Consider the following 16,359-nt stretch of genomic DNA (forward strand, 5'->3'; position numbering starts at 1 on the left):
TGGTCCACTGACGAGAGAGACTTTTAAATGCATTTTCAAAAGACTTCTTCAGAGGCAAGGCAGTGCTTCCAAGATTAGTAACCATATCTTGTAGTGGCACAAAATACCAGGCCATTGGTACTTCATGTAGCTGGCCAAGAGAAGGAGTAAGGAAAAGTCTTAATACCGCATAGAGTATCCATAGGGGTGGGGTTTAAAAAAAAAAAAAAAAAAAAAGAGAGGCCCAAAGAACCCAGAATTGAGAGTTGTGAATGACAAGAGGTGTAGCAAAAGGGAGTTCAGACTGGAAAGCCAGGAATGCAAATGCTCTTCAAGAAAGGAAAAAAAGAGGCTGAAGCTGGGTCCAAGCAGAAATAGAAAAACTGATGTGTCAGGGATGTGAAAGAGTCTAGGAATTCATAAAGGCGCAAAGAGCTGCAAAAGGAGGCTGGAAGACTGATCATAAAGCTGGCTAAGGGCAGGAATTGTCTGGTTGGCTCAAAGTTTAAAAAAACACCATGAAGCTGGAAGGAAATCCATGGAGGAAAATGGTGGGTGTGAAAGGATAGACTGGATCATACTCTGAGGAAGGGTCTTTCCCACTTAGACTTGCGAGAAAAAAGAAAATAGTATCTGGTGTTTATGTATTTCCCTGTAATTAAAATGATCGCTCTTTTTTCTGTTTGTTACTCATTAGAAGTGGTCTTCATGAAGAAAGACTTGCAGTAAGTTTGTTTTACTGTTTTACTCCACTATCATCCTCACATGGTTAAAAAAAAGCTTCACCTTTAGAGTCACGTAAGATTTTTAGATGCACCAGATAAAGCCTCAGTTCACTAAAGTCCATGGGAACTTTTCTACTTGCCTTCAATGATTTTTTTATGTTGTTCTCAGGATCATTTTAAAATAATGAAGCTTGCTATAAGGAAGAAGTACAACTCAAAGCATGGATAGATTTTCTTCAGATGCAAGTCAAAAATTTGCAAGCTTCAGAAAAAAAATAGGATGTTACTGTACTATGTTTAAAACATCTTCTGTAGCTGGTGAAATGTAATTTAACTGTTTTTCCTATCTTATATTGTCAGAATCCTTGTTTGTATGTGGTGGAGGCTCCAGCAGAGGTCAGACTGTTTATAAGTTGTTGCAGCTTACATCTCTTCTAAGGGTTAGGTTGTTATTCTTGTGTTTTACCTGCTAGTTATTTGTACCTTATTTCATCTATGAGTAGTTTTCAGAAAGCATTCCAAAAAAGGCTTCAGTAGCAGTCACAAAAGTGCTCTTTATTTGCTATAACTTCAAAGGCAATTATTATATCTGATAGAGATTATGGTATTAGGATGAAAGTTTGACAGAAGTTAAAAATATGGGGAAAGGTAATACAGTTGAATTTCAGACATCACACAAGGGAGTTTAATTTTAAAATTCCAGTTCTTTAAAAGCATAAAATAAAAGATTGTGTCTGTTCTCACTTATTCACTTAGTCTTTTGCCTGTTTTATGTGTTTTTTCTTAAATCATATTAAGAAAATGGTAGTTGATGTTCCTTTAAAATAGTTGAATTACCATGTTAATAGGAAGACTTATAAATTTGTATTTCTTACATTGCTAAACAGAAAAGCAGAATCAGGGAATTTTCTGGAATATTGAGCTGTCTGACTGCATAGGCTATCTATTAATGCAATAAGATACTGAATGCAATAAGATACTGTAAGCATGTCTTGCTTTACTACGTCTCATTCAGTCCTGATCTGCAGCTTTTTTGATGCTTGAGTGCTGGCTTCTTCCATAGCAGAGACTGCCAGCTGACAGCTGATAGAGTGGAAGGAGTAGGCTACTGCTACTTGATTGATTGGTGCATTCTCTTTATAGGGCTGTTTTGTGTTTCATTTTGAAACTGTAGATGTGAACTAATATCCTGCAGATGCTTACACCTTGCAAATGGAAAGCGGAGGAAAATCGTTTCTAACCACAGTTGCACACAAGACAATGTTGTTGTAGCTCAAAGGAAAGGCTCTCACGAATAAGTTGATGTAGATCGCTTTGTTAGGAGTGAGGCAAAATTAAAATCACTTTTGGGCGGCAGCTACCAAAATTAAACCTCTCGGCTTACTCAAATACCGCAGCGTAAGACCATACAACGAGTCCTGTGATGAAGGGCAGGCCTGCAGTGCACTGACGTCACCTGGCAGGTATGGGGCCTGGGGCACTGCCGGTGGTAAAGGCTACCGCTTTGCCCAGGAAATGTCCTTCCCGTGGAGCTGGGTGTCTCCCCATTCCCACCCCCTGACACAATGGAACGAAAGATGCTCTTCCCTTCCGCTGTCACACGGGTCAGGTGCAGGCCTGATTCAAAAGAGACTGTAGTGACGAAGCTGATACCATGAGCACGTGGGGTGGATGGTTCTTGGCCTTGCAGTGTGAGAAGGAACAGGCCTGCACGGCGGTTGTTTGGACTAGGCTTAATAAACGTTCAGTCATTTTACACTGGAGACTTGAAGTCAAGTTCCTGTCATTTTTAAATGGGTACAATTTTTCTTTCTCCAGTGACGAGAACTTGCAGTTTTTTACTTCACTATCACAAAGCTCTATTAAATAGAGTGATAATTAAAGGTAATACCTTTGCCTAGTGTGTTTTCTTATGGTTTTGGCAAACAACTTACTTAAAAAGCATACAAAAACATTACTTCTTGAGTAGTTCAAATGACAGTTGTGTGATTGATCATGTTGTACTTGAACAGGTTTCTCTAATATGGTAATTTTGACTGTATACTGAATTACTGTGGTCATCATGTAGGCTTTATAACATCTTTTGAAATATATTTGGTTACTTTCAGTATCTTGATGATTGCATTGTTAGAAGATAATACAGACTTTAGAAATTGAATTTCTGTTCAAGAATTTCAGTTGTCACCACTGAGAGAGCTGAGATTGTATCCAGCCATGCTTTTTTCCTCTCTCCTGGAAACTTAAATAGTAATATGTCATAGCTAGCTATTCAAAAAAATATTGTCTGTTAATCTCTTAGCTGTGTTGTCAAAACATGCTTATTTTGATCACTGACCAAAATCAAGGCATGCTATTTGCTCTGTCATGATGCTTGAGTCCTGACTACAAATGCAAAACTGAAAGGTTTTTTTTTTTTTTTCTCAACACTATTAAAGGGTGGTTGAGTAAAGTTAAGATACTTCTTGGGGTTAACAGAAATATCTCGAAACAGCTGGAATGAATGGAAAATCTAAGGCATCTAAGAATTCTGAAGTATTCACCCATCTACTGAAGGAAATATTTCACTCCTTATAGCTTCTGTGAATAATAATATTCTGTGAAGAATACTTGGTTTGCATACTTCTACTAAAAGAGAGAGAAGTCAAGGGAATGTTAGCAGAAAGTATAAAGATAGTAGAAAAGTACGTGTAGCTTCACTCTCTCTAAACTGTATCATAATGTGCTGAAAGTTGAAAAGAGAACAGACAGGTATTTCCTGACCATGCAAATTGTGGGATACATTTTCTGAGCTTTGTAAACAACATCCTAAATTTAGGATTACATTGTTGCACATGCAGATAAAAACTAATTCTTTGTGCGGGAAAATGTAGTAAGCATTAGAAAAGGCATTTAAGGAGTACTGATGTATTTTCGTAGGCAGCCGAAAAACTGACACAGTGAGTGTTTGCAGAACTGTTTAGGTGTGGAATTTTTTTTATACAGAATATGGATCTGGATTTTGTAACTCAGAGAATTCTCTAATATTTCCTATGTGCTTGCTCTACTTAGAATGGGCTTGAGATTCACAAAACAGTATTTCATTTGCTTCTAGAGGAATAACTATGATTCTTTTTTTCTCCACTCCACTTTTTAGAGATATGTCTGTTAAAGGAAACAAAATGATAACCATATTTCCAGTTGTAAAGCTTTTTTCAATTTTTTTGTGTTTGAGGTTATTTGGCTTAATTTGTTCCACTGTGGAATGTGCCATATCTCTGAGGCATTTCTGAATATTCACATACACTGTACCATGCCTCTGTTTTTTTCCAAGATGTTTAACCCTGTGAAACAATCTCATTCTCCTTTTATTTTTTCACCTGTAATTTACATTTTGATTAATCTGAGAGTTTGGAAATTCAAAAGAATAAAATAGCAGGCAGAATTATCTGGGTAGCTTATCTCTGAAAGTACTCATTCAGCCCTCTAAAAACTCCCCTTTTTGAAGGTTATATTTCTATTTATAGTCTACTGACAATTTTTTTTTCTCAGCAGTGTAGCTGGTTTTACAAGTGAGAGATTTATTAGAGTGTATTTGAACTACCAACTTATTTTCTCGGTGTAACATCCTTATTTCATATACTAGCCCATGCATGAAACATTCATCTGTTCAAAAGTCATTTCTCCCATCTTCTCTCACTGCTTAAGAAAGTCTGCATTCTGTACTGGTATCCTTAAGGCTCCCATCAGTATCCTATTGCTAGTTAGTTGCCAGTACTACTTCTCTGAAATGCAGCTTGCATCTTTTGTTGGGGTGTGGGAACGGAGAGACGCTGAGCTCAATGGAAGGGACATTAGTCCCAGTTTGAGCCTTATACCTAACCTGTTTTAATGAGTGGGAAGCATAATGTATATATTCATATCTTAGTAGTGTGTTCTACACTTCTACTTATTGTCTCTTAATTCTGAGGTTTGCAAACATCAGTGCCAAAGTTGTGTGCTAGGGTGCGGGCTATGCAGCATGCTAGCCTTTGCAACTTCTTTGGCAATGCTGGTAAATTTGCATCTTCAAGAAGGATTGCTTTTTCTTCTCCTATTCCTCTGTTTCTTTTTCTTGCAGACTGAAAAGGTGGACCAAACTTATTCTAGGGCACTAATTTAGATAGTCTGAGTTGTCTGATGGTACTCTGGGTTTACTAAGCTCCAGAGAAGGATCAGAGAATATCACCCCCCTCTGTTGTAGGCCCTAATCAGTCTGAGACTGTATCTTCTCAGTCACTTGGCAGCATTTTACATGCCTAGCTCTTTAATGATAATGGTGCAGAAAGTCTTACTTTGCCCCATTGTGGCCTTCAGCCAAAGCTATTCGAAACCCCACAAAACAAGAGATGCAACAGGAGGTTCTTGCATAAAAGTATGTAGAGGGTTGTTAAATAAGTATTGTGTTTCACTGAGCTGGTTTGGTTTACTGTAAGAAATATTATAACTCAAGTAATGCATAGTGTGGTATATTTTCAAAAACACCAAATATTGTGGTATGAAAACGGCAGTATCATAATACGGTCACTGAAGCTACCAAGCTTTATATTAAGATCGTGATAAATGGGAAGCTGTGTGTGTTTTAGGCAAAATTCAATGCTAAGTAAAACATATGTAGTTTGTTTCTGGTGACTAGAAAGCAAGCAAATGGTACTAGTGTTTTTTTTTCTTGCTAAATTATGAGGAAATACGTATTAGTGATTTAACTCATGATTAACAGCAAAAATGACCAGTAACAAGATAACTGCCTGTAAAAGAAATGACACTTCTAAATGAAACTCAATCTGCAAAAGGTTCTAGACATTCTAAATGTTCTGTTATTTATTTTACAGTATGTTTATGCTAAGTGGGTGTGCAAACAAAAAGGGCCAGAAGCTGTCAACTTAGGCATCTCCAGGCTTATTTCCTACATGTGCACTTGAAGGAAGGGGAGGAGGAAAAGCACTTGAGGTCAATAACAAATGGGGAAGGTCCCCCAGTTTGCTGTTTGGACCAGCCAAAGATGATAACTTCATGATCATATTAATAAAAACATAAGCAAAGCACACGAGAATATCTTTTGAATGCTGGAGACTGGTTCAGTAAAGCAAAAGTCTGTTTACCATAATTTTTTCTGATTACTTCTCAGAGATGGTGAATTCTCAAATTCAGTTTTGTCTTGTAGATCTGTACAAGAAAAACTCTACTCCTCTTTGTTGGTTTTGTACAATTTCATACCTGTTTCATCAGTTTGTTATTTGTGGAATGATGCTCAAACAGTCTTTACAACATAATTTTTGAACACATGAAACTGTAGAATTTCAAATCCTCTCTTAGGAGTTTATCTATAGAAGATATAACAACAGACTCCACAGTCAGATCATTTAATATTCCTTAGAAACTTTACCCGATATCATGCACCGATCTCAAAGTAAAACAGGATTTTCTTTTGGGTCCTACCAGTACTCTTTCGCTTAGTAAATACATAGCTGATAGACAGAAACAAGCACTTTTCACATATAAGTGAAAACAGATGCATTACTTAAGAAAGGAATGCAGTTCTTGAGTTAAGAGTCAGAATCATCTCTTGTGTACTTAAAAATGCAACACTGTACCATATATTTGTCCTTGTGTATTATGTACAGCTGTTTGTGGATGATGGCATATGGAAATATTCTTTTTCATATTTGAGATAATACATAGGGTTTTATGGAACTTCAGTACAAGTATTACAAGAATTATTACCATTCATTAATAATTATCCATCAAAAGTTATAAGGATTCATTCCCTTCACCTTAAAATATCTCAATTTATGGTGCTTAAAGAAGAAAAATGTTTCAATATGACCAAGAATTTTTAGTTTCCAGGAAAAGGTCACAAGAAAAAAGGAATCGCAGTTCAGAATATCCAAAAACACTGCACTTCTATCAGTAAAGTGTTCATCTCATAGTCTGCTGGGTTCAGGATGAAGTTCTATTCTTAGGTTTAAAAGTTGACTGCTGCTGCAGACTTTTGTTTTTTGGCATGCTGATAAACTACAAATGAATTACCTATATTCTATATGCTATAATCAATTTGACCATATATTGTTTTGAACAAGAAAGGCTAAGAAAATGCAACCCATTTGTTTTGCACAATTGCTTTGGACAGAGACTCATATCTCCCAGAGTTATAGGATGTAGTAGGAAATAAATTCAAGTCAACATTTGGTTATCTCAGTGTCTTAATACCTGAAAAATGCTGTTGCTTGGGTAAAATTGCCATGTTTCAAATGGTAAAGGTGCCATTAAGTCAGATAAAGATTTGTTTATTTGTGGACAGACACTTGCCTGTCTTTTAGGAATATCTGAAAACCTGATCTTTTTTATATGTAAAAATGTCTCAATGATAGTAGTTAACAGTAGTTAGAAGACTGGAAATTTTAAATTTAGTCATGTATCTCAGCTGTATGCCAACCTCCTAATCCCATCAAATAATTTGAAAATCTTGATAGATTTATTCTCCTTGCCCCCACAAGCCTCTCCTACACTTCAATATAAAATCGATCCCAAGGTAAGGAAGGTCAAAGAAGAAAGTTCATTTTCAGGTACATAACTGCACAATTGATCTAGGGTTTTGGCCTTTGCTCTACAGCATCTAATGCTAGACACTGAGTTAGGTGTAACAGTGGTTTGTATGTCATCTGAATGCTAAAACCGCTTTATATATGGTATTTACAGTAGTGGCATAAGGCATTAACACGCTTCAGAGAAAAGAATGTGCTTTCATGAAGCAACACCCAACTTCATTTGTAGCAACTGTAGACCAAAGTCTTTTGCTCTGCATACAGGAGTAGATCAAAAAAGAACCTGGACCTACGTAACTGATTTTCTTCCTGTTGTGTTTGTCCATTAACCAGATAAAGCGCACACTTCCCATGCTGTTCCATTCATACAGCCTAGTGTTCATTCAGGAGCATAATGTTTCCTTTAGTTGATGGATTAAAGGCGGGAGTGGGGGGAGGAGTGTAAAAATGTTTGGGGATGTAAATGCTTTTGGAACAAAGTTTAAAGGTTAAGTCACACTAGAAGCTTGTGATACAATTTTAATTTTTTTTACACAGCTTCCAAAGGCAACCGGTTCTGCCCCTTATTTGAGCAAAATAATTTTTTTCAAAAGCAAGACATAGGGCAGCGTTCTGTGCAGTTGCTACGAACTTAATGCCATGGGGTTTTTTTAATCAAGATTCCAATACATTTCGGTACAGTATGTAAAGTGAGTGAACAACATATTTTTGCCAAGCTTTGTCTGATCTTCCATTATATTTTGGTTAACTGAAATATGAACCTAGCTGTGTGTTTTATTGACTGAAAAAAATAGCAAGTAAACTCAGTAAACAACTTTAAAGGTTATTGTTTCCTTTTCATCTTCACTTAGCAGACCAGGTGTCACTAGCACAGCAAATCTGAGGAAAAGCTACTTTTGTTGGGAATCTCTTTGTGAACATAACAAATGACATAAAAGGCAGGTGTTAAAATAGTGAAAAAGGCAAACAGTAGTTACTTTACAGCATGTTTAGTTGTGGAACGTAAAAAACCCTCAGCCTATTCTAAAGCATTTTATTTGGAAATCTTTGCTCAAATGAAAGAAATGTGTCTGTCTTGTAGGGCAAAATCTGGCTTTTGATCCCCCCAAAGAATGTGTTAGATATCCTTATCCTATGCCTCTTGTAACTGATTTCCCAGAGACTGACAGGAAAAAGGGCAGTTTTTACTAAATAAGGATGCTGGAATTTGCTTACTGCTTTCTGTTTACCTGATGTCACTTACAATATTGTGTTTGCCTACTTAAGTGGTATTTAGCACTGGAGTTTTGTGTGTGATTTCTACTGTTTATGTTAGGAAATTGCTTACCAGCTGGGTAGATTAGACTGTTTTACTTTGTGTGTTTTTCATCCTGCATTGCACATCTGTTACTGTTACGCTTAACATTACAACAGTGAGCACTGCTAAATTAATGAGCAGAGAGATAAATATGTATGTGGAGGTAAGTGTGCTTGCATGTGAAATATGAAAAAGAGCTACTGAACTGATGGTTTAGCTAACATTTGAAAATGTGGGTGTCTAATTTAAGCATCCTAAGCCCATAAAGATGACTAAAGACCGATTTAGAGGCCCACACTGGAGCCTTCATGTGTATGGATTTAAGCATCAAAGCTTATTTTCAGGTGATGAAAACACTTTGCTTTCTACTGTGAAGTGTGACTGTTCTGCTTTACACACACAAATTTGCTAGCCGGTTTCTTAGATTTTATCATATTAGTTCTGTAACTCTGTGACTGATGAGAGACGCAAGCCCTAATGCAAAATGATTTGATAATCATTTTTGACTTAGATTAAAGAAGTGCCTACTCATACTGTAGAGAATTACAAATATTCTCCACTGGCAACAAGTAGTTTTCTTTATGAAAGAAAGCCTTCTGATATCATTATAGCATTTAAAGACTTATTTGTAGTTACTATGTCAGTTGCTCAGTTCAATTCTCAAAAGATTTATTGCTTAGAACATAGATATCTTGGTATGAGACACAGACACAGGATTATACGTTTACCATGCAGTTAAACTATACTATCACACTTTCTTAGATGACAGTGAAATAAAAGTTTAATGAATCAAAATATATAGAACTGCATAACATTTAGAGTCAAGTGAGTTTCTGTAAAAATGTGGACTAGTGATCAGGTTTATTTTTCAGTAATGTCAAGTATTTATACAGTATAACTTTTTCTACTGTTTCAGGTAAAATTTTATCAATGTTGCCACTTTGGGAATAAACATGTCATTTTTCTATAGTTACAATGGAGTTGCATTAAAAGGCAGTTATGTGCCATCTGAGACACTGTCTTTCCCCAATTCTTTTCCCTCGAATATTCTGTATTTGAGTGGAAATATTACAGGATGCAAAGGATTTCCGTTAATGAACTTTCTTGAAATTCTGTCACTTCACTAGACTAATTTCACTGCAAGTCAGACTTGCAGCCTGTGCTTGGAATTAGTTCTTCGTAGCTGTGGCTTACGTATGTTATTTTCTTGCATGCAAATTTTAAAATCATGTTTCAAATACGAAAAAATGTACCTCAAATAAAGACATGTTCCATATTGTTTAAATAGAGATAAACTAGCTCTTGTCAGTGAATTGTGAAGTGTCTGGTTCTTTCATGTCAGACTTTTCAGACATGCTTGCAGTCTGCCTGTGTAATTACTATTTGTCCAAGCAGCTCCAATGTAATGATAAACTTTAAAGCATGAGTTCTGCAGGACAGTGCAATTTTCTGTTCCCTGCTAGTCTGTAAAATTTTGTTTTCAGACTTCAAAACAACTCTTTGATTGAACGCTAATTCAGAAATGTAGTCTAGATCATGCATTTTGTGAATTTAGAAACTCTTAGGAAAAAAAAAACAAATGAAATGGATAACAAGATCTTGTAAACAAACTTTTTAGAGTAGAAATAATATTGTCCTACCTTCATTAGCCACTGAGTGTTGTTTTCCATGATGTTTTCAAGTAGTTGCAGTCTTTGTACTGAATCATCATAATCTAAAGGTGCATCCCTTTGCACTGCGTTAGACACGTAAGTGCTGGAAGATCGGCAGTTGTCTGTCTCAGGCAAAAGAAAGGTATAGCTGCATGACCCGTGCTGAACCTGGTACTGCTTCTTGCCTATAGTCTCCATGCTTTTACTAAAGGAGTTGTATCCTGAAGCTAAGAAAAGATTGCAGCTCAAAATAAAGTAAACACTCAGCCGCATTTTAATTCCTACGGTAACCCAGCAGACCTAGACGGCTTCAGTATGCTCTCAGGAGCCCAGACCTAGTTAACCTGCTCTGAAATTCAGTGCTCTGCTGCCATGTGCCGTCTGAATGAGGGCTGGGCTTTTCTGCTGTCCCCCGGCAGCCGGGAAGCCGCGGTCCTCTCCCCGGTCGTGCCCAACTGTCAGATGCGGAGAGGCAGAGCAGCCCCGTCTGCGCTGCAGGAGCTGCGCTCGTTTGGAGAACAAGCTTGAATGCTTTCTTCTGCTCGTCTTTGCCACGGTTTTACGGCTTCGGTATCTGAATCAATCACTTTCCTTTCCTTATATGATAAGTTGATAAGAGAAGCCAGACATGTGTAGCTGAGCTGCTCCTCCCTCCTGGCTTGTCCATTATCTTCCTGCAGAGGGAGGTCACTTGCAAGGGAGGAGAGAGCCGGAGCGCGCTGCCCAGCGCGGCATGGTGTGTTGGAGAAAACCTCCGGGAAGAGCGATCCATTACAGGACCCCTGTGAATTCCTGAAGCACAGCTCTAATTAAGAATTTCCTAGACAGAGAAATCAGTTCCGATAGCCTGCAACTATGTTTTCAGAGGGAGCTTGTAAATTATTTGTAGCGGTAGTAATTTTTAAACCCTGTCCAAAAAAAAAGCGCCCCTGTGTGTGTTTGTTCCTTTAAAGAAAACTATTTTAAAATGCAGACCAAGATGAAACTTCATTTATGTTTAATACATCGTATAATTGCAAAGATACTGTCCTAAGCACACCAAAGTGGGTTTTGGCATGCCCTTGCAAAGAGAGTGAGAGAGGTTTTTTTAATGAGAAGTCTTCAGTCTAAACTTGATATATTTTACCATATCTCTGAATTGAATTTTTTTCATGCATGTCTTTCAGGAGTTAAATGTTTTCAAGCTTTTCTTTTTAACCTTTTTTGTCTGTATTAACAGGCTAACTTTAAAAGGAATAACATTAAAAAGAGTTACAAAACAAAAGTCAGCTGGGACTGAAAGAGGGAATAACTTTACAAACAAAGTGGCTGTAAGGCATTCCTCAGTAAGCGACATGGGTGTATATTAGTTATTTTATCAGTTTACATTAGCCCAGTTCTGGGCCCTCAAAGTGGGAAATACCTGTAAAAGGTCGGGGAAATCTAATAAAGGAAATATTTGATTGTATATATAAGAGTGAAAAAGAACTCTCCCCCACATCCCACTCCCATGTTCTCTGCAACAATCAGTGGACTTAAAAAAGCAGAAAATTGCTAAACAACTTACCAAACTTTTCTTGGGAAAGAGTTGATTCCACTGACATTTTAGAAAAGTTTAGTTTTCTGTTGCTGAAAGTATCTTCTTGACAGCAGCCTGTTAGGAAACTGATTCCTGAAGAGAAACTGCCTGGGAGTTTTTCTAGGTTTGGATCTGGAAGCTATAGATTTTCTTAATTAAAATAAACAAAGGGAATGCCATGCTAGTCAGACTAACATGAATTAGAGACCAAAGGTTCTCTTATGCTAGGAAATCCCGGTGTGCCTCAGGATCTCTTAGGACAGACTTTCTTACACAGCTTTCTGTGTTTAATATAGTGTATTAATGTGGTTTTTACTTTTTCTAACATGAAAGTTGTGTTGAAGGGTTGTCAAAAATAGTTTTAGCAGCTAATATGTATGCTGTGCCTTGTTGGTAGCTGTTGGGATTTCTTTACGTAATACATTCTGTTACCTCTCGAAGGAGCAATCTCTATAGTCTAATTCTGGAGATGCCAAAAGGCTCAAATTGTACTTGGACTGTGACCCATAAAACCAGTTTGTCAGATTTGCTTCCTGTGGAAGGTTCATTTGCTCTTGTTCATCCTTCCAGTCAGAGGAAATGGAGGAATATGTTTGGAACTTGGGATACAGTCAAGACTCTTTTCCACAAATGGTACATATTGGAGGCTTTGGCATATATTTGCATTCCCCATCCATTCAGCTTTCTACTGCAATTACAAAGCTAATTAATGTGACAGCTACCTGTGTTGTTAATGAAACTTCAGAACTTTTCTGCACGGTGATTTCTACTTTTCAGTATATTGAAATCTTTGAAAGAAAGTTTATCTCCAAGTGAATAACAAACTTTTGCAAGGTATTTGAGGAACCTACTATTACGCAGTGAAATCAGCATGTAGGATTAGATTTGCATACTAGACAGTGAAGCATTTCTAGGTATCTAACCAGACATTCAAATTCATTAAGTATTTTCTTTAATTTTGAATACTTCCTATAAAACATTTTATGAAGCTGAATGAGAATTTCCCACTATTACTTGAATTAAATGTCCTTAACTTGGCCTGTCCCCTGTTTTGTTTTCCTCTTACAGCTACTCCAAATAGTATAGGACCCCAAATAGAGTAGTGCTGAAAATAAGAATGTTCCAACCTTGAAAGCATCCCTCTCCCAATGAGGAAGAACTGGAAAATAATCTTATTAGTTTTCTTAGGTTATGTTTTCATGGATTTTTTTTAAAAACCTTTAGTTATTTATTGAAGGAAAAGGTAAGACTGACCATCTTTGTATTTTAGAAGTTTTCTTTTTAATTACTAGACCTCTCTGCAAGGGCTGTACATATGTAAAATTAAGGGAAATTGTTGACTGAGAAATTGTTAAGCAGGATTTCCATGAGAGGCTGGATTAGATCAACAGCTTTGGAATTGCTCTGAAGCTTACATCCGTACGCCACTCTGGTCAGTCAGATTACCAATGCAATATTCCAGCTCAGTTTTGCTGGGTTTTTGAGGAAAGACTAGAGTGTCTCCAAAGGTTTGAAGTGGAATCTCTTTTCCTTTAGGAAAGGCCAGTACGTGACCCTGGAAGGCTCTCGGGCAGTAGAGGCGCCAGGAACAGAGCTGGACTTGGAGGCTGCCTGACAGTGCTTGCTGTATCTTGGACCTCCACTAGGGAGAACTGTGGTTGTAGGAATACTGGGAAGAGAAATTAGCTTACCTTTTGCTGTTCCTTTTCTTGAATGAATGGCCAGTTGCTATGGCAGCTGTCAGCAGTTCAGGGGAAAAGTATGGGAAGTGCAGGTATTGCTGCTCTGCGCAATGCCAGCGAAGGCCTATGGGAAGACCCGTACCAGCACGGCAGGGACCTTTAACTGGGTCCTGTGCTGTGCTTCTTGTCCAGCTCCTGGAGTAACACTCTGAGGTTCCCATGCTAATGCTTTTCACAACTTTTCTTTGGTAATTCCTGGCTACAACGGCAATAGCTTGAATACTGCCCCCCAGCACACACATGCGTGCACGCACGCACACCGCTACCTGCGTGAGAACGTTGTCATTTCCCCAGCTGTACCCAACGGATTTAATGCAGCGCTCTTTCCCACTGCCCAGGAATGCGAGCGAGCTTTCACCTTACCAACAAAATAAATATACATCTCTCTAACCCTGCACTACAGGGTAGCGCTGTATTCAGTGCATCTTTTAGAGCATTTGTTTGTGATCCTTCACCCTTTCTACCCCTTTGGGAGCAGCTTTCCCAGCTGTGGAGGAGGAAGTGGTCTTCTCTGCCTCCCCAGGGAGACAAAGCCAGTCAGAGTTCAGGGGGAAGGAAAGTAGTAAGAGCTAAATTTAGAAAACTAGTGTGAAAAGTAAAGCAAGTTACTTTTTTGTCCTTGAAAACTGAGGAAGAAGGAAGATGCCTGAATACAGCCTTTTACTGAGCCTCGGGACGTTAGAACAAGTGTTCTTGCAGGGCAGGACTCATTCCAGCAAAGCTGAATGACAGAGAAGATCTGTCTACTGTCAGTTAGGAGAAGGAACATCTCATTGTTAGACATGTTGAAGTGGGAAGGAATGTAAATAATTTGGCATGGAATCTTATATATGCCAGTATGAAATTCAGTAAAAAGTTATAATTCAGTTGCTTCTTAATATTTTTTAATGTTAATTGTGCTGTCCATCTTTTATTTGTGCTGTCGAGATGGAGTACCATGTCTGCATCCATGATACATTTATTCTGCAAACTGAAGTATTGATGCTTAGTCTGTGATTTCCTGCTTGCTTTATAGCTGAGTGTATATAGTATTTGACATAAAATAGCAAATAGTGTCTTGGTATATTTAAAGTACAAATGAGTTCTTTCCCTTTTTAAGAAAGAAGATATTCACTCTACAGAACTCACCTTATAAAAAGGGCTGAAATGTATATTTTGTCAAAACCAAACATTTAGAACGTTTTGCCAGATGTTTCAGGCAATTTCCTTTCCTGGGAAACAGTAATTTCCCTTACTCAGCCAATCCTGTTTTTATTCCATACAGCATATGACTAAGCTGCTTTGAGAGAGATGCCTGAATACCACTAACATTATCTTTCCAATTATCATTTTACTTACAGCTGCACAGCTTCTGTTTGACAGGCTAATACAGAGGCACTTTTGTGAGACCTTTAATAGAAAAGGAAGCCTAAGTTTTTGAGGTAATATAGACTAAAGCCAAGTCAACATTTTCTTGTATCTGCAGACTTAGCCATCTAAAACTTTTGGGGTGTTGATTTAGTAGATAAGCAAGTTCTGGTTTCAGCAGTTCTTATGTTTTTTCAATGAAAAAAAATACATAATGAAATCTACAAAATATTGGTATAGCAATGAGAACAAGTATTTTTTGTGCTGCATTGTTATATGGTTATTTAATATATATATAAATTAAAATGCTGTTATATAAGAATGTGGAACTTCAAAATCAAATCTGAGATGAAAAATTATCAGAAAGTTTGCAATAAAATTATTAAAGTATTTTATATATTCCTGGTATTTACATTCCTCACATTTTGACACCCTTATGTTAAGTCTCCACCTTTGGTTCCTGATACTTTAATATTAGTTTATGGTAGTTCCATTTGCTGGCTCCAGAATATTTTCTTTCACTGGGAATTTTTTTAGCATGTTTCTCAGAAACAAATGTCAACAAGGGCAAGACTCCTGAACTCAGAACTTAAAAAAAAAAAAAAAAAAAAAAACAGTGAGTAGGATTTTGAACCCTATTAGATTTTTAGTCTGCTGAAAATCTTATCTGTTCTGAGATCTTACACTCCCCTTAAGAGAAAGGAATGCCAGATTATGTTTTCCAATAAGGCAAAATGAATTGTTTTCTTCAAATCACATAATTAGGCCAGTTCCTCAGCTTTTCTAAAATGAATGGTAGTGTCTTACCACTATAATATGCTCATCATCTTAGTATCTGAATTAGTATATAAACTTACATGAAATATTCACTATAAATTTGCTAAAATAAAAGTATTATGCAAAAAACCCTTATTCCAAAAGAAAAAGCCAAGGTATTCTTTTTCTACAAACTGTTCTGTGTATCTCAAGAAATATTTTTTTAATATAATCACTTTCAGAAATTATTTAGAAACATCTGTGACAGTAATAATGAGTGTCAAGGCATTGCTTCCATACATTTATAACAATTATTTACAAATCAGAGAGTAATTTTTAGTCAGTCTTTGCAGTGATTCCTGTGCCTTAATTCTCTAACTTTTGTTCTTTTTTTGTCTTTTTTCTTTTTGTTCTTCCCCTTGTAGTTCTTTCCTCCTCTGTAAATGTCTTCATGAAATCATCAGAAATCTCCTTTCATTCTTTCTGATGCTTCATCCATTCTCTCATATTTTTCTCTACGGCTAACTTTGTATCTGTTCTCTTCCCCGCTCTCCCCACCACTTGCCTATTATCTTTTCCATTCTGTCGAAACTGCTCCAGAAGTCCACTCACTTTCTCAGCTGCCGCTTTTTCCTGATCATTCGCAACATCTGTTGTAGCATCTTGTGAATTCATCACTGCCTTTCTCTTCTGTCTTGGATTGTTCCCTCCACATCTCCGTTGATTGGCCTTCCTTTCAAGGG

At 37.2% G+C, this 16,359-nt stretch overlaps 2 protein-coding genes across 7 annotated transcripts in view; one reads left to right on the forward strand and one right to left on the reverse strand.

Moving 5' to 3' along the window:
- Nucleotides 1-10,883, reverse strand: part of ANGPT2 (angiopoietin 2) — a 49,853-nt gene extending 38,970 nt beyond the window's left edge. For both annotated transcript variants that reach the window (XM_026097026.2, XM_026097025.2), the window contains exon 1: nucleotides 10,202-10,883. In XM_026097026.2, the coding sequence (XP_025952811.1) occupies nucleotides 10,202-10,486 (285 nt within the window). In that variant the 5' untranslated portion in view covers nucleotides 10,487-10,883. The remainder of the gene's footprint in view (nucleotides 1-10,201) is intronic.
- Nucleotides 1-16,359, forward strand: part of MCPH1 (microcephalin 1) — a 147,786-nt gene that overhangs the window by 87,000 nt on the left and 44,427 nt on the right. The window lies entirely within an intron of this gene.

The sequence above is a fragment of the Dromaius novaehollandiae genome, chromosome 3 (assembly GCF_036370855.1).
Source record: "Dromaius novaehollandiae isolate bDroNov1 chromosome 3, bDroNov1.hap1, whole genome shotgun sequence".
In the NCBI taxonomy this organism is placed as follows: Eukaryota; Metazoa; Chordata; class Aves; order Casuariiformes; family Dromaiidae; genus Dromaius; species Dromaius novaehollandiae.